The 19,612-nt window shown below is 43.0% G+C and overlaps 1 protein-coding gene across 1 annotated transcript in view; it reads right to left on the reverse strand.

The window, feature by feature from the left end:
• ABCC2 (ATP binding cassette subfamily C member 2) overlaps nt 1-19,612 on the reverse strand; it is a 77,099-nt gene that overhangs the window by 17,277 nt on the left and 40,210 nt on the right. Inside the window, exons 19-29 of the mRNA XM_043985763.1 lie at nt 17,837-18,017; nt 16,853-16,982; nt 16,121-16,262; nt 15,240-15,459; nt 14,965-15,119; nt 12,356-12,511; nt 11,303-11,502; nt 9,572-9,698; nt 7,431-7,532; nt 5,039-5,182; nt 3,979-4,137 (exon numbers count right to left, since the gene is read on the reverse strand). Of these exons, the coding sequence (XP_043841698.1) occupies nt 3,979-4,137; nt 5,039-5,182; nt 7,431-7,532; nt 9,572-9,698; nt 11,303-11,502; nt 12,356-12,511; nt 14,965-15,119; nt 15,240-15,459; nt 16,121-16,262; nt 16,853-16,982; nt 17,837-18,017 (1,716 nt within the window). The remainder of the gene's footprint in view (nt 1-3,978; nt 4,138-5,038; nt 5,183-7,430; nt 7,533-9,571; nt 9,699-11,302; nt 11,503-12,355; nt 12,512-14,964; nt 15,120-15,239; nt 15,460-16,120; nt 16,263-16,852; nt 16,983-17,836; nt 18,018-19,612) is intronic.

Consider the following 19,612-nt stretch of genomic DNA (forward strand, 5'->3'; position numbering starts at 1 on the left):
TCGATTTTATCCCAAATCTACTCTTTCTTGGGAGTGACTCCAAAATTCCACACGCCCTACCATCCACAAAGTTCAGGCCAAGTCGAACGTATGAATAAAGAGCTTAAGAGTATGATTGGCAAATTATGTACTGAAACCCATTTGAAATGGCCTGATGTTCTACCATTGGCATTATTCTATCTACGAAGTAGACCAAGAGGAGAACTTCATATATCTCCTTATGAAATGCTTTTTGGTCACCCTCCTATCCAAGCTAAAACTTTTTCCCCAGTTTATACATCACTGGTGGGAGGTGATACTTCTGTTGCTTCCTATATACAGGAATTACAGACCAGGCTACGTGAACTCCATGAGGCAGGAGCTGTGGTCCAGGCAGGACCATTAGACTTTTCATTGCATAACTTCAACCCAGGAGATAAAATATATGTAAAGAATTTTCAGAGAACCAGTGGAACTCAACCTGCCTGGGAAGGACCTTTTCAGGTATTATTGACAACTCCTACCGCCATTAAAATTGGTGAAAAAGACTCATGGATTCATTGCTCTCATATAAAGCCTGCACCATTCATAGGTGAAGAGATTTCAGATAGACCTGAGGTAGACGCTAAAGAGGTAAAAACCCTAACGATAGCAACTGTTAAAGAGCAAAGAAAGTTCAGAGGAAACAGGAAGTTCCCATTTAAGAATCCCACTGATCAGTTAAATGCTTTGGGACTCAGTCTTCGTAAAGTATCAGGAGACGGAAATTGCCTTTTTAGGGCTTTAGCAGACCAGCTAGAAGGTCACTGTAGAAATCATCTCAGACACAGACAAGAAGCTGCTTCTTATATGATTAACCATAGACAAGAGTTTGAGTCTTTTATAGTAAATGACTCCCCTTTTGAAGAATATGTTGATGAATTAAAGAAATTTGGAAAGTGGGGAGGAAATGATACAATTGTAGCATTTGCTAAGCAGCATCAGCTGAATGTTGTGGTTCATCAATTAAATCAGCCTTTATTGAAAATCAGTGGCACAGACAAAACTGATGCTACAGAACTCCACATTTTCTACCATAAAGAACATTATGACAGCATTAGAAAGATCAATGACAATTCAGAAACCCCTGCCACTTTGGCATGCAGAGAATTGGGGAACCAGTTAAAACAATGTGGCATACCCCAAACTCTAGCAGCTTAAATACCTTATAATTTAACAAGCATTTCCTTCTACAGGCAAAAGCACTGAAGTACATGGCCTAGTTTTCTGGCCTACCTCAACTATTTTTTTTTTTATTAATTTTTGGGTTTTTTTTGTTTTTGTTTTGACTTTTGAAAGGCACTGAAAAGACCTGGAATTGACTGCACCTTTAAGTTCTTTAAGAGCACAAAAGGGTGCTTAGCGAATCTTTTGCTTTTTATTTTTTATTTTTGGTTTTGCTTTGGTTTTTTTTTTTACTTTTGTTTCTTTTGCTTTTCTTTAAAACTAAATTTTGTAAACTAAGTGATTATTCAAAGACATTTTAAGTATATGCTGTGGGTGAGGCTATCGGGCCTCAGAAGCTACCAGAATTCTTCTTTTTTTTTATTTACTCTTTCTTTTTGAGAGAACCATGAGTTCTAATGAGTTTTGTTTTATTTATTTATTTTTCTCCTTTCTCTTGTATGTTGTTCTGTTTAACTAAAAAGTACCAGAAATTGCTTGATACCTCACTGAAAACATTGAATATTGAATCTTGCTAATTGAAGTCTTATTTCTTTTTGATGAATTAATCACCACTTTAAGTATCTGCTACTGTTATACCAGAGAATTCATGTATAAGATGATGTGGTCTACTTGCTAAAAGAAGATTATGTAATAATGTCTAAAAGAAGATTATGTAACAATGTCTAATATAATCAGCTATTTACATTCGTTTATTATTTATATGTCATTATACTCTGGGTATGGTTTGGAATTATTGTATATATCACTAATATATTCTCAGTTATGCAGCATAGCACACATTTTTACCATCATATTGTCTTTGGTGAAATTAATGAGATTTCAGAAATATGGAAACTTATCATTTCAGAGACTAACTTGCTGTGAACTCTGACGCAGGCCCTGGAGAGAATATATGTGCAACAAAAGGAGAGACAGGTATACGTAAGTCCATGGTTTGCTTATGATGGTGACTATGTAGAGCACAATTACTAGGCACAGTCCAGTATTCATCCTCTCTCCCTCCTAATTTAACCTAATTTAACTGAACTTATTTATCTTTTTATCTCACTCAGTTGAATTCACCTGTGGCCTAGCACAATCACTGGCTGTCTCAGAACCATGAGATATGGTATGATAACCTTTCCATAACATTTTCAGGTGTCATGAACACATACTAAATTTGGCTTTGATCCAGACACATGGTGGTAAAAAGTGTTACACATTGCATAACTACCTCAACCCTCTATTACAAGTCTAACCATATAAAGGAGGGAATGTAATGGAATTTATTAATTTGATCATTGACAATGCTATGCTAAGGTTTTAAAAATACAGCAATTCAAACAGTTAAAGAAGATAATCCAGCTTTCCAGACCAGAGTCCAGAATCCAGTTTTCCAGACCAGAATCCAGTTTCCTCCTGATGACATCTTACCACTTCAAGAAGACAAGAGAACTCAGAGACTTTATATGAACTGTTTTGCTTTATTAGCTTTTACTATCTCCTTTCTGTTATATACTATCTGTAACATGTACTCTCTGCAGAGGCTCTCCCTTTGCAAGACTAATGTCAAAGCGTCGGTTCATGAGGAAAAAAAAAATCGCCCCTCTGGACAAAACTTTCCTCTCTTCCTTTTCTGTATTGTTGTTCGCATATTATTAGTCAGCAAAAGTTATTATATTCTTTTTACTGTTCCATCAAGGAAACATTCCGTTTCTTGAGGAAGCAAAGGGGGGAAATGTGGTAAAATATGAAAGTTTTTAACAGTCGGTTAGGATAAGTGAAAGACGCCAGTTTTTCAAGGACCACCCTTTTGGGGAGGAGATGAACAGTCTGCCTGCTGCGCATGTCAGACTGCCTGCCGGGTACAGTCCGCCTGCTGCGCATGTCAGACTGCCTGCCAGGTACAGTGCGCCTGCTGCGCATGTCAGACTGCCTGCCGGGTTTTTTTTTGACTTCCGGGGTGGAGAGAAGGGGAGTAGCCTTTTTTGCCGGCTTGGCGGGACTCCGGGCGGCGCGGCACAGACGGTCTGACTCACTCCAAAGGTGGCCTAAATCGGTTTGGTGAGTTTTTATAAGGAATATAGACAGCCTAGATTTAAGACGATTTGTACTGTATTTCTGTTTTCCTATCCTTCTAATCAACAACACCTTATATACAATAAAGGCTCTATCTAGAAAACCAGAAGCTTCTTCCATTTACTAGTCTGGGAGATGAATTAAGGGAAGGGTTAAGTAGGGGAGATTTATGATCTAATATCCAATTTTAAATCTCACAGAATTAAATAAAGTTGTTGCAAGAAGAAAAATTCTAAGCATATTGTTCATTTGTTTGCTCCTAGACAATCAGTCAGTCAGTTGGTCTACAAGCATTTGAGGCATACAAAGAAAAGCAAACAAAACAAAACTAAGACAATCAGTCTCTGCCCTGTGGGAGCATACATTGTACCAGCCACACAAGTGTGATTTGGTCACTGGTTTAGAAAGCTGAGAACTGATTGCAAAGGCCAAGCTTTCCAGGTTTTCCACAAAGCAGAGCATGAAAGCTTCAGACATAATCCGGGGGGCTCCTTGTCCTGCCCAGGGATGGGGCTGTGTCCTTTGCTACGAATATGCCAGGGATGAGTACCAGGAAGAGCGGGAGCCCTAGGAAGTGGTCAGGACATCTCCTACAGATAGTGTCCCTTCATCTGCACCAGGGAGTAAGCCAAGAAATGAAGACTTAACAAGAGTCCTGTGGACGTCCCCAAGGTGGGTAAAGGGGGAGGGAGGGGGAAAGCTTCCAGAACTCACCTGAGGGATGATGGTTAGTTTGTTTCGGAGATCATGCAGCCCAATGGAGGCAATGTCTATTCCATCGATTGTGATCTGGCCTCCTGCAGCCTCTAAGATCCTGAAGAGGCAGTTGGTAAGGGATGACTTCCCAGCCCCTGTCCTGCCCACTATGCCAACCTGTAAAAGATAGTCTGAGTTATTTGTACTTGTTACCTCCAAGAAAAAGTTGCATTTGCCTGTGGCTCCCATGCTGTCCTGGGAGAAGCACTTCTTGGCCCTTTGTAAAGTCCCCTCCTTTGCACCTCACCTTTGACCATGACTAAGCCAAGGACTCTATTGTCATCACCAGAGAGAAGCCAAGCAATGTTAGGACTGTCCTTTTCTCTCCATAAGATAGGGCACTCCACCTCCCTGTTTTCTGTTCCAAAGGACTCTCTTCTTAAAACTGTTCTTGGGACCCCACTGATACTGTTGTTCCCAGAGAAAAAATTTAACCCAAGACAGGGGGTAAGTATAGGGGTCAGATGCCCACCTGCAGGGTGGGGGAGGGAGGTAGTATGGCTTGGGATACCTCAAATGCTAAAAATGTAGCCACCTAGGGAAGAAGCACATGGTAGAGGTGGGCAGAGCTAGGCAGGGGAACAAAGGCACCAGCAGAGAAAAAGGTCAGTAGCATGGTAGGCAAATGAAGAATCACCCCCAGGAAGGGGCTGTCAGCACCCTGGAAATGGTCAACTGTGGAACAAAGCTCCAGCTGTCCCATCCTAGTTATTCTTTCCACCAAGTAGGGAAGCAGGAGAACAAATCAAGAAGCCGTGGGAGGAGCCCAAGCATATAGTAAGATCAAGTAGAGAAATGCCCAGCTCTTTCTCCAGTCCATGCCCTGTTGATGTTCTGTAGTCTGGCTGTGAGAGCATCTTCCTTGTGTTCCACAAGGGCAGGGGAGTGGTACAACCTCCCACCCCCAGCCTGAGAGTGAAGGATTCCAGAGATCCCCCTGGGCCTCTGCCTCTGGTTACATGAAAACTCTGCTCCTTTTGCCAGCCCATGCCACCTCCCCAGCAGCTGCTATGCTCACCTTCTCAGTACTCCCAATGTTACAGGTTATGCCCTTCAATGTCAGGTCCAGCTCAGGACGATAGCGCACTTGGTAATCAGTGAACTGGATCTCCCCTTTGCTGGGCCAATCATCTGGAGGCCTCTTCTCTGTTATCCACTGGGCCTGAGTGAGAAGCCAGACATAGAAGCCTCAGCACCAACTCTGCTTTAAATTAATGTATTGATAGCTGTTGTTTTTACATCCCCTTTACTTCTGAATATACCCCTTCTCCTGGGCATCCCTTGTGATAAAGATTTTAAAAGTAAGAAGGGGGGGGGAAGTGAGCAGAATTAACTCATGTCCCACCAGATTCTGACAATATATGCAATATTGCACACCCATAATCTCTCACCTCATAAATAACAGGGGGAGAATACCCCTTATACTAAAAGGAGCATGCTGAATGGAAAGGTTTGCTATCTGAGTCCCTGGGTTAAAATACCAGCTCTGCTGGGTGCTGCCTGGGGGACCTTCAGCATCACCCTTTCTGGGTTTCAGTTTCTTCATCTCAAAGTCTGAGAAGATGATGCCTATTCCTTTAAAACTCCAAATTCTACATTTCTATGTCTCCCCTGAATTGAAACTCCCATGGAATTTTTTTTTTATCACTTGATAGATTTCTTTGAGTTGGATTTATTTGGGAGAATGGCAGACTACCATAACACAGTATTCTAGATTCTCAGCCCAGTATGTTGACTCTTCTTGCCCATTGGCATGGATTGGACTAGAATCATGACTGTCCCACTCTCTTGTCAACTCTAACTCATCCCATTAAAGCTTAGAAAGTTGTGTCAAGGGAGCAGCTAGGTGGTGCAGTAGATAAACCTCCAGCCCTGGATTCAGGAGGACCTGAGTTCAAATGCAGCCTCAGACTCTTGACACTTACTAGCTGTGTGACTCTGGGCAAGTCACTTAACCCTTATTGCCCCAAGGGAAAAAAGGAAAGAAAAAAAGAAAGCTGTGTCAGTCTTCATTACAAAGCTCTGCTGGATGAATCCAAATACACAACCTCCCAATTCCCCTCTTAAATCCAATTCACGAGTAGGTCAAGGCACCTTTGGGATGTCATTGGTCCTCTTCAAGGATAAAGGAAAAACAATAAGAGGGAAGCCATAAATCTAATTGCTATTCCCAGTTTGAAAGAGTCAGACTTCTTAAATGTCTTGCAAGAAAATGCTTAGGAAAACCTTTTCCCCCCTGGAACAATCCTATATGAAATCCAGAGGGGAAATGTGAATGTTCTTTGAACAATTTTGGTTTAATTATAAGCCTGACTGGAGACAATACTGATTGATATATTTTGTTTTTATATTATGTGCATTTCTGGATGCATCTCTCCCCCTTGTAGGCAAACTAGATTTAATAATGCCCTCTCTGTGCCTAGCACTGTATTAATTCAAAATAAAATATATGAGAGTCCCTTGCTTTTAAGGAAAGAAAAGACCAACATAGGAATAACTGAGGACAATGAAGTACAAAGTCTGGGTTGAGACAGGAATTTTCCAGAGGGTTTTGGGAAAATTGTCAGGGAAGGCTTCATGGAGGAGAGGAGGCTTGAAATGGCCATTGAAGCATTGAGCATTTGGAAGATGGCATTTTGGGATTGTGTATATAGAGTATTCCATACTCTATACATTGAAATGCCACTCCCTACTTCCTCCATGGTTCTCTCACTTATGAGAATGCCTTCCTTTTAACTTTTTTTTTAGTGAGGCAATTAGGGTTAAGTGACTTTCCCAGGGTCACACAGCTAGTAAGTGTTAAGTGTCTGAGGCCAGATTTGAACTCAGGTACTCCTGACTCCAGGGCTGGTGCTCTATCCACTGCACCACCTAGCTGCCACCTAACTCTTAAGTCTAAAAATCTAATGTAGTGGCACCCTCCACCCAGGGAGCCAACTCTTCTAACGAAGAATAAAAAAGAAAAGGGGGAGGGGGAGACGGGAAAGAAGGCAGATCAGCAACACTACCTAACACATTAACCAATTCTGACAATATATGCTGTTTCCCATTCCCAGAGTCCCCAACTTGTACAAAGAAGGGAGGGAGGTTTGATTTCCTAGCTCTTCTTTGGAGGCAAGCTTAAGAAGGATCATTATCCAGCATTCAGTTTCTATTTTTGCTGTTGTTGTCAACAATATTATTTTAAATAATGACCCTCAAATTCAACTATTGTGACCTGCTTGTCATAGGAGGCCAGGAGATAGAGAACAAGCAGAAAAGAGAGGTGAAGAGGGAATGAGGAATATGAAAAGAGGAGGAGGAGAGATTTAAAGGGAGTAGAAAAGCAAAAATCTATAAAGGACAAGGTCCAGTTGAGCCTAAATCATTCTTATCTCCTGTCTCCTTCCTTCTCTCTAGTTCCTTCTTACCTCATTTTTCACTCTGATGTACTCATTGATACGCTCAACAGCCACAATGTTGGTCTCCAGTTCAGACGTCATCCTCACCAACCAGTTCAGAGTTTGTGTGATCTGCACCAAGAGCAAAAGATAATGAGATAGATTCTGATCCAGAAACTTGCTCCCATCAGCCTATCAATGAGCATTTATTTGTTTTCTCTGCCTAGCACTGTGCTAAGTAGTGTGAGAGACACACAACTAATACATAGATGAAGCAGTTCCTGCTTTCAAGGAACCCAGCACAATGAAGTGTTACTGACTGCAAGAGCAGGAGTTTGGAAAATGGATCTGTCAGTGTCTACATGGGATGTGTGGAGAATGCTCAAGGAAAGCTGCAAAGAGGAACCATGAAAGATGGATGCATGGGGAAGCCAGAGGAAGAGGGTCAAGAATTAGCAGATGAAAATGCCCCTTTCTACCTCCTTCTAAGTACTCTTCATCAGGGAGAGTGTTAACTTTGAGCCTAAAGGCCTGATGCCCATAGGAAGTCATGAAAGGATCTTTGGAGAGGGAGTCAGGAAAGCTGAATTCTAGCTATCCTTCTGTGATCCTCCACAATTCACCAAACAGCTACAGGCTTTCCTTTTCCCATTGACAAAATCAGGGAGTCAGACTAGAATAATCCCCAAGTCTGTGTGTCTAGGAGCCTGTAACAGGGGTACCTTTACAGTTGCCTTTTTCTGTATCTCCAATGATGGGGTAAATAGTGTTGTCCTTGGAATCAAGAGAACCTGAGTTCAAATTCTGCTTCAGATTCTTACTAGATCTGTGGCCCTGGGGAAGTCACTTACTCTATCCTTTTTTTTTTCTTTCCTTTTGTTTTAGTGAGGCAATTGGGGTTAAGTGACTTGCCCAGGGCCACACAGCTAGTAAGTGTTAAGTGTCAGAGGCCAGATTTGAACTCAGGTCCTCCTGAGTCCAGGGCCAGTACTTTAACCACTGCACCACCTAGTTGCCCCTCACTTACTCTATCTAAGCCTCATTTGCACAATTAAGATAATAAGAGCCCCTACCTTATAGGATTGTTATGAGAATCACATGAGAAAATGGGTAAGTTGCTTTACAAACTGTAAAGTACTTTATAAACTCCCTTATTGTTATTATGATCGATATCATTAGTTACCCTGAATCTATCCCAGGCTCCTTGATGGTTTTTTGTTTTGTTTTGTTTTGTTTTTTAGTGAGGCAATTGGGGCTAAGTGACTTGCCCAGGGTCACACAGCTAGTAAGTGTTAAAGTGTCTGAGGCCGGATTTGAACTCAGGTACTCCTGACTCCAGGGCTGGTGCTCTATCCACTGCACCATCTAGCTGCCCCTCCTTGATGTTTACAAAGGGATATTACTGGGTCACTCCTGATGTCAAGTGACAATACAATAGTATATAAAAAGGATGAACCTCTATGTGTCTTCTGTCACTCTGTGGAATGCCACCAGGCACCATGACTTTGGTTACTAGAATTGTAAACTCTTCCCCATAAAACTCTGTGCTGCACCTTGGACAGTTTCAGGGTCTCAATATTAACTGAATGAACGCTGTAGAAATAGTAGTAAGGAGTAACTAATAGCACTTAGCACAGTGCCTGGCATGTAAAAGGTGCTTTAAAATGTTTATTGATTAGTTGATTAATCATACAAATGATAACAACAGGCTTGCATATAGCACTATAAGGTTTATGAAGTGCTTTATACATGTTCTCTCCTTTGATCATCCCAACAGCCCTGGGAAAGAGGTGCTCTTATTATCCCCATTTTATAATGAGAATACTGAGGCTGAGAGGTCAAGATAACAGATAGTGGGCATCAGAACCAGGGTTCAAACTCCAGCCTTCCGGACTCCTAGCCGTGTACCCATCACCCACCTCTAGGAGTGTGAGCGTGACCCCCGGAACAGAATGTAGACCAGGAGTTCTGGGGAATTCGGAAGGGAGAGGAGAAAACAGAGTATATGATCCCTTTATCTGGATCTGCCTCTCGCTATCTGCCTAGGGGCACGACAACCAAACCTGCAACAAGGACTGGGGAGACTAAGGGGAGCATTGGCCGAAAAGCAGCGAGCGACTTTGAACTTGAAATGAGTCCCTGGTGTCCTGGCACTGAAGCTTCAGACTCACATTGAGTGCGTTGGAAAGCACCAAGCCCACGAGGTCCCCTTTCAGGTCGTTTCTATAAATGACGATCAGCAAAGAAGAAAAGAATACCACCAGGTTTCCAACCAGCTCCAGTCGAATCGCCGCCCACCTGTAGGGAAACAGAACCAAGAGAAAAGGGCTCCCAACTCCCCGGCCTGTTGCAGCACCCCAGACAGCTCGGGGTTCAAAGGAACAGTGGGGGTGGTGTATGGCCCCATTGGTGGGGGGGGGTCCAAGGAGGTACCCAGTGATGTGTGTGCCTCACTCAGAGTAATTCGGACGTCGAAAAAACTGTCTCTAAATTCACTTTTTGGAAGTGAATCTGATTTTTTGGGTGGGGAGCAGGGCAATGGGGGTTAAGTGACTTGCCCAGGGTCACACAGCTAGTAAGTGTCAAGGCTGGATTTGAACTCAGGTACTCCTGAATCCAGGGCCGGTGCTTTATCCACTGTGCCACCTAGTGGCCCCCTAGTGAATCTGATTTTAAAGGAATAAAAGACCGGAAAAGGCGCGTTTCTTAGATGTCAAGCGCCACGTTAAGTGCTGAAGATTCAAATATAACTGTAAGACTTCCAGCCGCCAAATGAATGAGTGAATGAATGAAATCTGATTTGAAAGAGGGGGAGGAGATTGCTGTTAAAGGGAACCCCATAGCAGTGAGTTCTTCAACACTACAGACAATCACTTCCTAATTGGTCTGTTCTGTAAACCTGTACTTTGACAAATTATATTTACTTAAATCAAAGCGCGCCTGTAATTCCTGTGGGCTTTGGCTTGATTTCCTGTTTGGTTTTCTCTTTTACAGCAGGGTTGCTACAGCCCTCTGGCGTTGGGAGACTGCGGTGGAGCGAGGCTCCAAGCCCAAGCACGTGGAAGGATCTTCATTGTTTCCCTTTTCTGACTTCTTAGTGTCCCCGCCTACTAAAACAAACAATACCCCAGGAACTCCAACTTGTTTCTTTAAGTATCTTCAGCTCCCCACCAACTGGCTTTCTTTATCCTTATAAAGATCTTCCTGTTTGCTGGGACAGCTCAACCCCTTTACAAGTTCAGTAGGTACCTGCAGTGGGGCAGGTCCCCTAGTCCCTTTCACCTCCAAAATGTGGCCCCTCTAGGTTTTTACAGGAACATCCTGTCTCATCTACTCTCCCTTTCCTCCACCCCTAAATTCAAAACAATCATCCTGACATCAGATGGATCATTTGACTTCTACTCAAGGGGCAAGCAGCCAGATAGAAAACATTGGGACCTCTGTACCTTGCATAGCTTATCAGGAGTATAGCTGTGGTACTTCGAGATGAGTTTCTCTAAACCTTATTTTTATGGATAGGATTTATTTTTATGTCACCTTTATTTCAAACTGTATTCCTCTCCTTTCCCTCCCCAGCAAGTCATCCCTTGTAACAAAAATTTAAAAAGGAAAAAAGAGAAATACAGCAACGCCACTGAATGAACATATTGGGTGTGGCTGGTAATATATATGCAATATTCTTGATCTCTGTGAAGAGAGGAGGTTGATATATTTTCTCATTTCTTACCTAATAAATAAATAAACAAACACATAAATGAATGAATGAATGAACGGATGGATGGGTGGGTGGATGGATAGATGAATGAATGAATGACAGCTGCTGGTCTCACCACACCCATCTGTAGTCAGTACCAAGCTTACAGAATTCAAACGCATGATTCCAGATGAGAAATGCCCCTCACCTATTGGAAGTGATCCAGGAAAACATGCATTTCTGGTTGGTATCTATTATGTTTTCATTTTGCTTCAGAAAACGCTGCTGGTGCTCAAAGGCCCTGATGATGGGCAAACCAGACACTGTTTCACTGAAGTGGGAGTATATTGGAGACTTGGTGACAGAGTCTAGACGTTTCAGCTGGCGGGAGGTGGCCACGTAGAACCTCTGGAAGCATAAAACGGGTTGCAGAGTGAAAAGGGGGGCAGGGAGCAGAAAGTCAAGTCATGTCCCTCTTCCCTGTTCTGGGAGTACCGTGGTCAGTGAGTGTGGAAGGTTGGAGCCTCAGCACTATAATCAGAGAAGTGGGGGAAGGAGAGAAAAGGGAGGAAATGTGAGAAAAGCAGGAAGGTGGGGGTAGTTGTCTGTATACACGTACAGAATAAGGCAAGGTGACTTTAGCTATGGCAATAGACTAGAAATAATTACATGTTGAAAGCAAGCTTCATGCCCGCTTCCAGGTTTGACATAGGCCACCTTCTCTGCAGGAATGATAGCATCCATCCTAGGTGGATTCCTTCAAAGGAGCCACTAGAGAAAACAAGGTACAGTCTGGCAGAGTGGGCAGGATACTCAAGCTGGACCTAGGTCCAAAGGTCAAGGAGGACCTAGGTTCAAATCCTGCCTTAGACCTTCCATAGTTGTATGATTCTGGGAACATCACTTCAGCTTTCTGTGCCTCAGTTTCCTTATAAGGAGGGATGTTGAACTCCATGGCCCCTGAGGGTCCTTCTAGCTTTGAATCTGCAATGCTATACCTGGACATGTCTCCTCAGTTTGATCCTATTCAAAACCTATGCTCATGGTACAACAGTGAAGCCTGGAACAGATGCCCCAGGGGTCTTCTTTTCTCAGTTTCTTCAGGATATGAATATTTCCATGAAAAAGAGAAGGAGCTGAAGGAAAAGGAGTGACAAGCAGAAGAGCAGATACTCATTAGGAGGTCTGAGCTTTTAAAAAGCAGAGAGAGTCTGATTAGTGATTCGTTCTGAGCCTAAGCAGCAAGTGGAGAGGTCTCTACCTGTACTAAGATATAAATGACGGCCAGAGGAATCATGATGATGCCAAAAACTGGGGTAGCCATACAGATCATGATCAGAGTACTGATGATGCCAAAGAAGCAAATGATCCAGCTCCGCAAGGACATAGGGAGGGTGTCATCCGCTGTAGAAATATCCTGAAAACACACAGAGTGAGGAAATAGGTTATGAGAATGATAAGATGGTATTCCCAAGGGTCTCCCCACACCACTCATGTTTTATTTTTTTTTTTTTTTGCAGGGCAATGAGGGTTAGGTGACTTGCCCAGGGTCACACAGCTAGTAAGTGTCAAGTGTCTGAGGGCGGATTTGAACTCAGGTGCTCCTGAATCCAGGGCTGGTGCTTTAACCACTGCGCCACCTAGCTGCCCCACCAATGATTATTTTTAAAGGTCCAATGGACTTCTCTCAGTCCTTAACCTCCCTGACCTCTCTGCTTTTGACATAGTCAACCACCCTCTCCTGGCTATACTCCACTCCTTGGCCATTCTTCTTTCCTCTGTGTCCTCCTACCTCTTTGACCAATCCTTGTGAATGCCCTTCACTGGCTCATCCTCCTACTCCTGCACTCTAAATGTGGGTGCCTCCCAAGGTTCAATTCTGGGCCCTCTTCTCTCATAGAATAGGAGATATAGAACTACAAGGGACATTAGAAGTCATTAAGTCCAACCCTACTCATTTTTACAGATGAGGAAACTGAGGCCCAAATAGATCCCAAAGGTAGTAAGTGGCAGAGCCAGGATTCAACCAAAGTTCTCTGTCTCCAAACACAGCAACCTTTCCATTGTGCCATTCTCCTCTAATAAATCTTCATCCTTGGTCATCTCCTCTATATCCATGGGTTCAATTATCATTTCTACATAGACATCTCTCAACACATCCAGCCCTAATCTCTCTTCAGAACTTCACTACCACATCACCAACTGCCTATTTGATACCTCCCATTAGAAATGTCCCATTGGCATCTCAAACTCAGCAGGTCCAAAATGGAACTCATCATCTCTCCTAAGTCCACTCTGTTATCAGATTCCCTGGTTCTGTTGAAATCACCATCATCCAGCCAGTAATCCATAGGTTTTGGAGTCTTTTTAAAAAATACACAATTCCCTTATTCCTTAGCATCCATATTCAATCAATTGTTAAATCCTGTTGGCTCTACCTGAACAACCTCTCTCATATCCATTCCCTTTTCTCCACTCACACTGGTCCCATACTATCTCAGGTGCTCTGCAGCCCACATCTGGACTATTTGAATAGCTTCCTATTTAGTCTCCCAGCCTTCAGCCCCTCCCTTCTCCAATCCATCTTCCATAGAGCTTCCAAAATCATCTTTGGGAGGCACAGTTTTGACCATGATACTTTTCTGCTCAAAATCATTCCCTGCTTTCCTATTTCACATGGGGTAAAATACAATTCCTCATCTGAGCTTTTTAAAGGCCCGCCCCCCCCCCATCTGATTCCAGGCATCCTTTCCAGGTTTATTTCATATTATTCTTCTCTACACACTCAATGTTCTAGCCAAATTGGACCCATTCTACAGATTCACCATTGTACACGTCCCACTAGAGCTATTTGTACAAGCTTTATTCTGTTCCAGGAATGCCCTTCTTTTTCCTCTCTGCTTTTTAAACCATTTCTCTTCCTTTAAGGCTCAGCTCACCCTCTCAAGGCTCCTAGTTTAAGTTATTTTTCTTGCTAACTAGTTGCTATGACAATGAGGAAGCAAAAGTGTCAAGAATGAAATGTAATGAAATTGGGGCAGCTAGGTGGTGCAGTGGATAAAGCACCAGCCCTGGCTTCAGGAGGACCTGAGTTCAAATCCGACCTCATACACTTGACACTTACTAGCTGCATGACCCTGGGAAAGTCACTTAATCCCAATTGCCTCACCAAAAAGAAAAAAAGAAAAAAGAAATTTAAAGTTGTACAATCTTTTAAAAATCATTGTTTTTTAAAAAATCAGTTTTAAAATTTTGTCCCTTCTTAATGTCAGCCCTGAGGCACAAAGTTCCATTCTCCCTACCCTAGTTAAACTTTGGTTCTATTTTTTGTTCTATTATTTAATGAATATTTATATCCATTTGTATATTTTTGAATGTGTCTATCTTGTCATCCCAAGAGAATGGAACTTCAACCACATGGACTCTTTCATTTCTCTTTTTGAACCTCCCATGCTCAGCACAGTACCTATCATATGGTAGGCACTTCATAAATGGTTACTGGAGATGCACTGGACAGGGGTCTAGTTCCCTGCTGCCCAAAGAGCATTTGGATCTGGACTTTCCCATCTTTCCCTGCAAGGATAAAAAACTCAAAACCTGCCTACTATGATAAACTTCCCTTCTCTTCTTTCAAGCAGATGAATAAAGAAAGCCGGCCAAGCCTACACTAGGAAAGGACACCTCTTGCCCCAGTTGAAGAGACTAAAGATTACTAGTCTTGTTCCACAGGTGTGGCAAGGTTATTCTCCACCTCTCTTCCACTGCTGTAAGAGACAGAGGTGCACAACATTTGCAAGGAGACTTCAATCCCAGATAGAAATAGAGGACTGTTTGGATCTCAAAAAACTCAATTGCCTTCCAAGTACTCACATTTGCAAACCTGTTCACAATCCTGCCTGTGGGTGTTGTGTCAAAAAAGCTCATGGGTGCTCGAAGGATGTTGTCCAGCAGTTGCTCGTGCAGGCCTTGGGAAGCAGATACGGCACCATAGGCAGTCAGAAGACTTGCCAAAAGCACAAAGAAACCTAAAAATGTTCATTGCTCCAGTCAGCTCTGGACAGAGGAAACTTGCCCCAACCCTCTTCTCCAGCCCCCACAGATGTGAAAGGTTTCTTTTTCTATTACAGAGGGGTCAGCAGACCAACCTTGAGCAAATCCTAGAACTCCATAGATTGCAATTCTCAAATCCCGCTGAGAGGCTGGATAGGTTTGGTTCCAGTATCTTTGGGCGTCATTGGTCCATTCAGTGAGCCAGAAGTTGGACCCGATGAAAGATGCAGAGTTTGCCATGTAACCAAAGAGGATGAAGGTGAAAAGCCACCATCCCATTGCATTCAGGTACTTCATTAATATGGAAAACTTCACCTGGAAAGTCCCCAAATCACCATCATCATCATCACCATCATAATTGATAGGAGAACCCCTGACACCTTTGAGGTCAGGAGTCGCCTATAACATTAATTAGGGGCAAGCACAACCTAATAATCTTGACTAGGAGAGAAGCTGGCATCAGAGTGTAGCAGTCATTTTCCCATGGTTCCTGAGCCCGGATCAGGCCAATGGGCAAATGTCCAAATGCCCATCAAGGTAAACGCCCACCAGGTTAGTGGTCCTCTGGAGATGGTGTGTGTATGTGGTGGTGGGGGGAGTACACAGGGAAGAGAAAGACTGATATAGATTTACCTTGCATAACTGTTTTCCAACCAATGCTGTTTTCCAGTAACATCATTAACATAACACAACCAAACCCTGTCAACCACAATATCAATTGGCCAAAACACAATGTGGTGTTTGCAGCCCAGTAGCATTAACTCTCCTGAGCATCATCCCTGTCTTACCCACGTGTGCATAAACATTGCTTCTATAGGACTAATTGCCCCCCGTAATGTTATTTTACCTGAAATTAGATTATTTGCAGGAACGATTAAGTAGGGTATGCTTGTATACTCTCTAGGTCTCACCTATGATTGGTCCTGAAGTCCTGAGCTAAGAAATAATACTAATATGAGGTGGTGGGTTTTTTTACCTTTCCAGTTTCTACCGTTTCTTTCTCAATTAGTTTCTGTCCTTTCACCATCTTTTGATTTTCTTTTTGCTTTGTCTTCATATCACCAATTTTTAAGGAACTTCGAAGAGACTTTTGATGTCTGTTGCTACCAGATCTGGATCTGAAAGGAAGTGGAAAAACACCATCCCTAGGTATGCTGAAAGCAGCCTCAGCAGTCCTCTTTCTGCAAGCAGAGGCTGCTATCCTTCTAACTGGAGAGACTACTTCCCTTTGGGACACATTCTGAGCTACGTAGTCATTCTAGGGGGGCTGATATTTCAGTCCTTCCTAAAGTCTACACACACACACACACACACACACACACACACACACACACACACACACACCTAGTCCTTAGTCCCATCCAGAAGCCTCCCCCCAACTCCTCCATCCACTGAGGCAGAAAAAGATGTTACAGTGGAAACAACTGAACTTGGCAGCACAGGACCTCAACTGGAATCCTATATCATTTATTAACTCACTTCTGCCAAGTTGCTTAACTTCTCTATGTCTCAGTTCCCTCATATGTAAAACAAGAGGATTATACTAGATGACCTCTGGGTAATCTTCAGTTCTAAATCTAGGACACTTTGACACTAAGAACCTCAACAGCTCCTTCCTTTATCCCAAGTACCCAGAGGGAGGGAAAGTGATGGGGAAAATCAAAACACAGAAGCAGCTGGGGCTGCTGCCAAAGGGCAGGTTCCCAACCTTAGGCTGAGTGTTCGTTGAAAGTTATTCTCTCTTTTCAAGGTCATGGAGATCGCCTCAGTAGGAATTTCTTCTATACTTGGTATTAATCCACTGTCATCTTCATCTTCCCTTTCAACCCCATCACCAACTAGAGATAGAAATAAATGCAACAAGAGAAAACAGAATTCCTATCTATAGAAACCACACTCCTCCGCAGATGGATGCAGGGAGAATCTCAATCTTACCCTTTGCCTCGAGGGCACCTGAAATTGATGGGAATATATTTCCTTTTCCAACCACTGTCTAAGCAAGATAAGTCTTCCTGACTCTAAGTCCAATACTCTCATCCACTGTGCCCCCTAGCAGCCTCAGGTGCCAAATGGCAGTAGTGGAAGGATTTCTTCATCTGAAAGTTATTGTATCACTGTAATCACAGGTCTCCTCTCTATCCCCTGATGCTTAATAGCTCCTGGTTTATGGATATATTTTTCTTTTTTAATACAACCTGCTTACATGTTAACAGGGGTGGATATTAAAGGATGGAAAGTACCAAGGAATGACTTTACCAGGTTTAGGGATTGAGGCTCCAGACAATAGAAGTGTGAAATCCCTAACCTGTGGGTTTATGTGCCAGTGATGCCTTGGAGGGGATGGCCAGCAGGGTGTCACTCTTGAGGTTGATAAGGGATAAAAATATTTTTAGACTTTATTGACATGTTACATCAATAAAGCTTTTTAAACTGCTCTTCTATACACTGCCCTCCTAGCCATTTCATTCATTCACTGTATCCTAGTGTTTCAGGGACTAAATCTGGAGTCAGAGTCAGGGACTAAGTTTTCATAAATAATCTCCAAGCACCTTCATTAAAGGTGCTGGTGATCCCAAATCCCAGTTTTAATAGGAATGTCAGCTTGTTTGCTCAGTACATGGAGGAGTAAACCCCATGGCCTGATACCAACTCCCAGGTGCAGTTGTATCTCATGTGATATTCATTCCCATACCTGTGGCTTCTCCTTCTGAGCTGCCCTGCCTCGCATATAGCTTCAGATTCTTGGCAAACGTTGCTTTGTTAGCCAACAGAGTACTGTAGGATCCTTTCTCCACAATCTTGCCATTCACCAAGACCACAACCTCATCCACATAGGGAAGGAAGTGAATGCCATGTGTCACCAAGAGTCGAGTCTGCAAAATGGAATCATTGGATATCCTAAGTCCATTATCTGCTTCTGCTGGGGAGGGCTATAAATATATCTCCCTGTCTCATAAAGGCAATCAAGAAAGCAAATCCCTTTGAAACTCACTCTGGGTTCAATGTGGGACCCCACCTTGCCTGTTTTCCTAACTTTTCTCAAGTCCATAATAACAATAATTCGACTCCACACAAGGAGACAACACCTTTAAACCACTTCTTAATGGGACTAGCATTTTGAGTTGTTTTGATCCAGTGAAGCAACTTTATACACATTCTTACTCAGTTACCCTGGTGATCAAGAGAGCCCATCTACAAAACATCCAATTGGTGGGGAGAAGGTTGGTACAGCCTGTGACTATAGGAAATACAAGGGGTGGAAAAGGTCTTAGTGAAGTTTTGTTTGTTTGTTTGTTTTTTGGTTTGTTTGTTTGTTGTTTGTGTGTGTGTGTGTGTGTGTGTGTGAGAGAGAGGCAATTGGGGTTAAGTGATTTGCCTAAGGTCACACAGCTAGTAAGTGTTAAGTGTCTAAGGCCAGATTTGAACTCAGGTCCTCCTGAGTCCAGGGCCGGTGCTTTATCCACTGCGCCACCTAGCTGCCCCCTTAATGAAGTTTTTTTGGGGTTTTTTTGTGGGGCAATGGGGGTTAAGTGACTTGCCCAAGGTCACACAGCTAGTAAGTGTCAAGGGTCTGAGGCCGGATTTGAACGCAGGAACTCCTGGATCCAGGGCCAGTGTTTTATCCACTGCGCCACCTAGCCGCCCCCCTTAATGAAGTTTTAAACCATTAGTAAGGCTTAAAAATGCACCAAGACCATTGGAACACCTTATATAAGAAAACTAATAGGTTCACATGATGAACAGACCCATGGTGTCAATGTTGTGCCAATGAAATCAGCCAACACAAATGTGCCTGATTTTGACACAGAGAATATTATAACAAGAGGACCCTGGACATAGTTCTGGACACACAAAAAGGCCTCAGAGTACAGTGAAAAAGAGCATTGGCTCTGGTGACAGAGGACTTCAGCTCTGCCCCTTACCAATAAGCATTTATTAAGAACCTACTGTGTGTAGTGCACTGTGCTGGACTCTGGGTATACAAAGACAAAAAAAAAAAAAGAGAAGTGTGCTCCTGTACCCAAGGAGTTTGCATTCTTCTGGGAGACATAATATGTTCATATATAAGAATATCCCCAGTGAATATATGCTAATTTGCTGAGGGATAAGACACTGTCAGTCATGGAGAATCAAGAAAGGCTTCATGTGGAAGGTGGCATTTAAGTCAAGATTGGAAGTAAATATGGAATTCTAAGAGGAGGGATTGAGGCACCACCAGTCCAAAGGTAGGGACACAAGAGGAGCAGAATACGTTGTTCTTGCCAAAAGAGCTATTAACAGCAACAGCAGATGTTGACACGGCACTTTAGAATTCGCAAAGCATGCTTTTCATAACAACCTTCTGGAGGTGGTAGCACACTTGCTCTAGTCACTGTTAAATATAAGAGATATTAAGGACACTCAGATGATATGGGGCCACACAATGATGAGACTCCAAGTTCAATGTTGAACGTAGCACAATGCAACC

The sequence above is a fragment of the Dromiciops gliroides genome, chromosome 2 (assembly GCF_019393635.1).
Source record: "Dromiciops gliroides isolate mDroGli1 chromosome 2, mDroGli1.pri, whole genome shotgun sequence".
Lineage (NCBI taxonomy): Eukaryota > Metazoa > Chordata > Mammalia > Microbiotheria > Microbiotheriidae > Dromiciops > Dromiciops gliroides.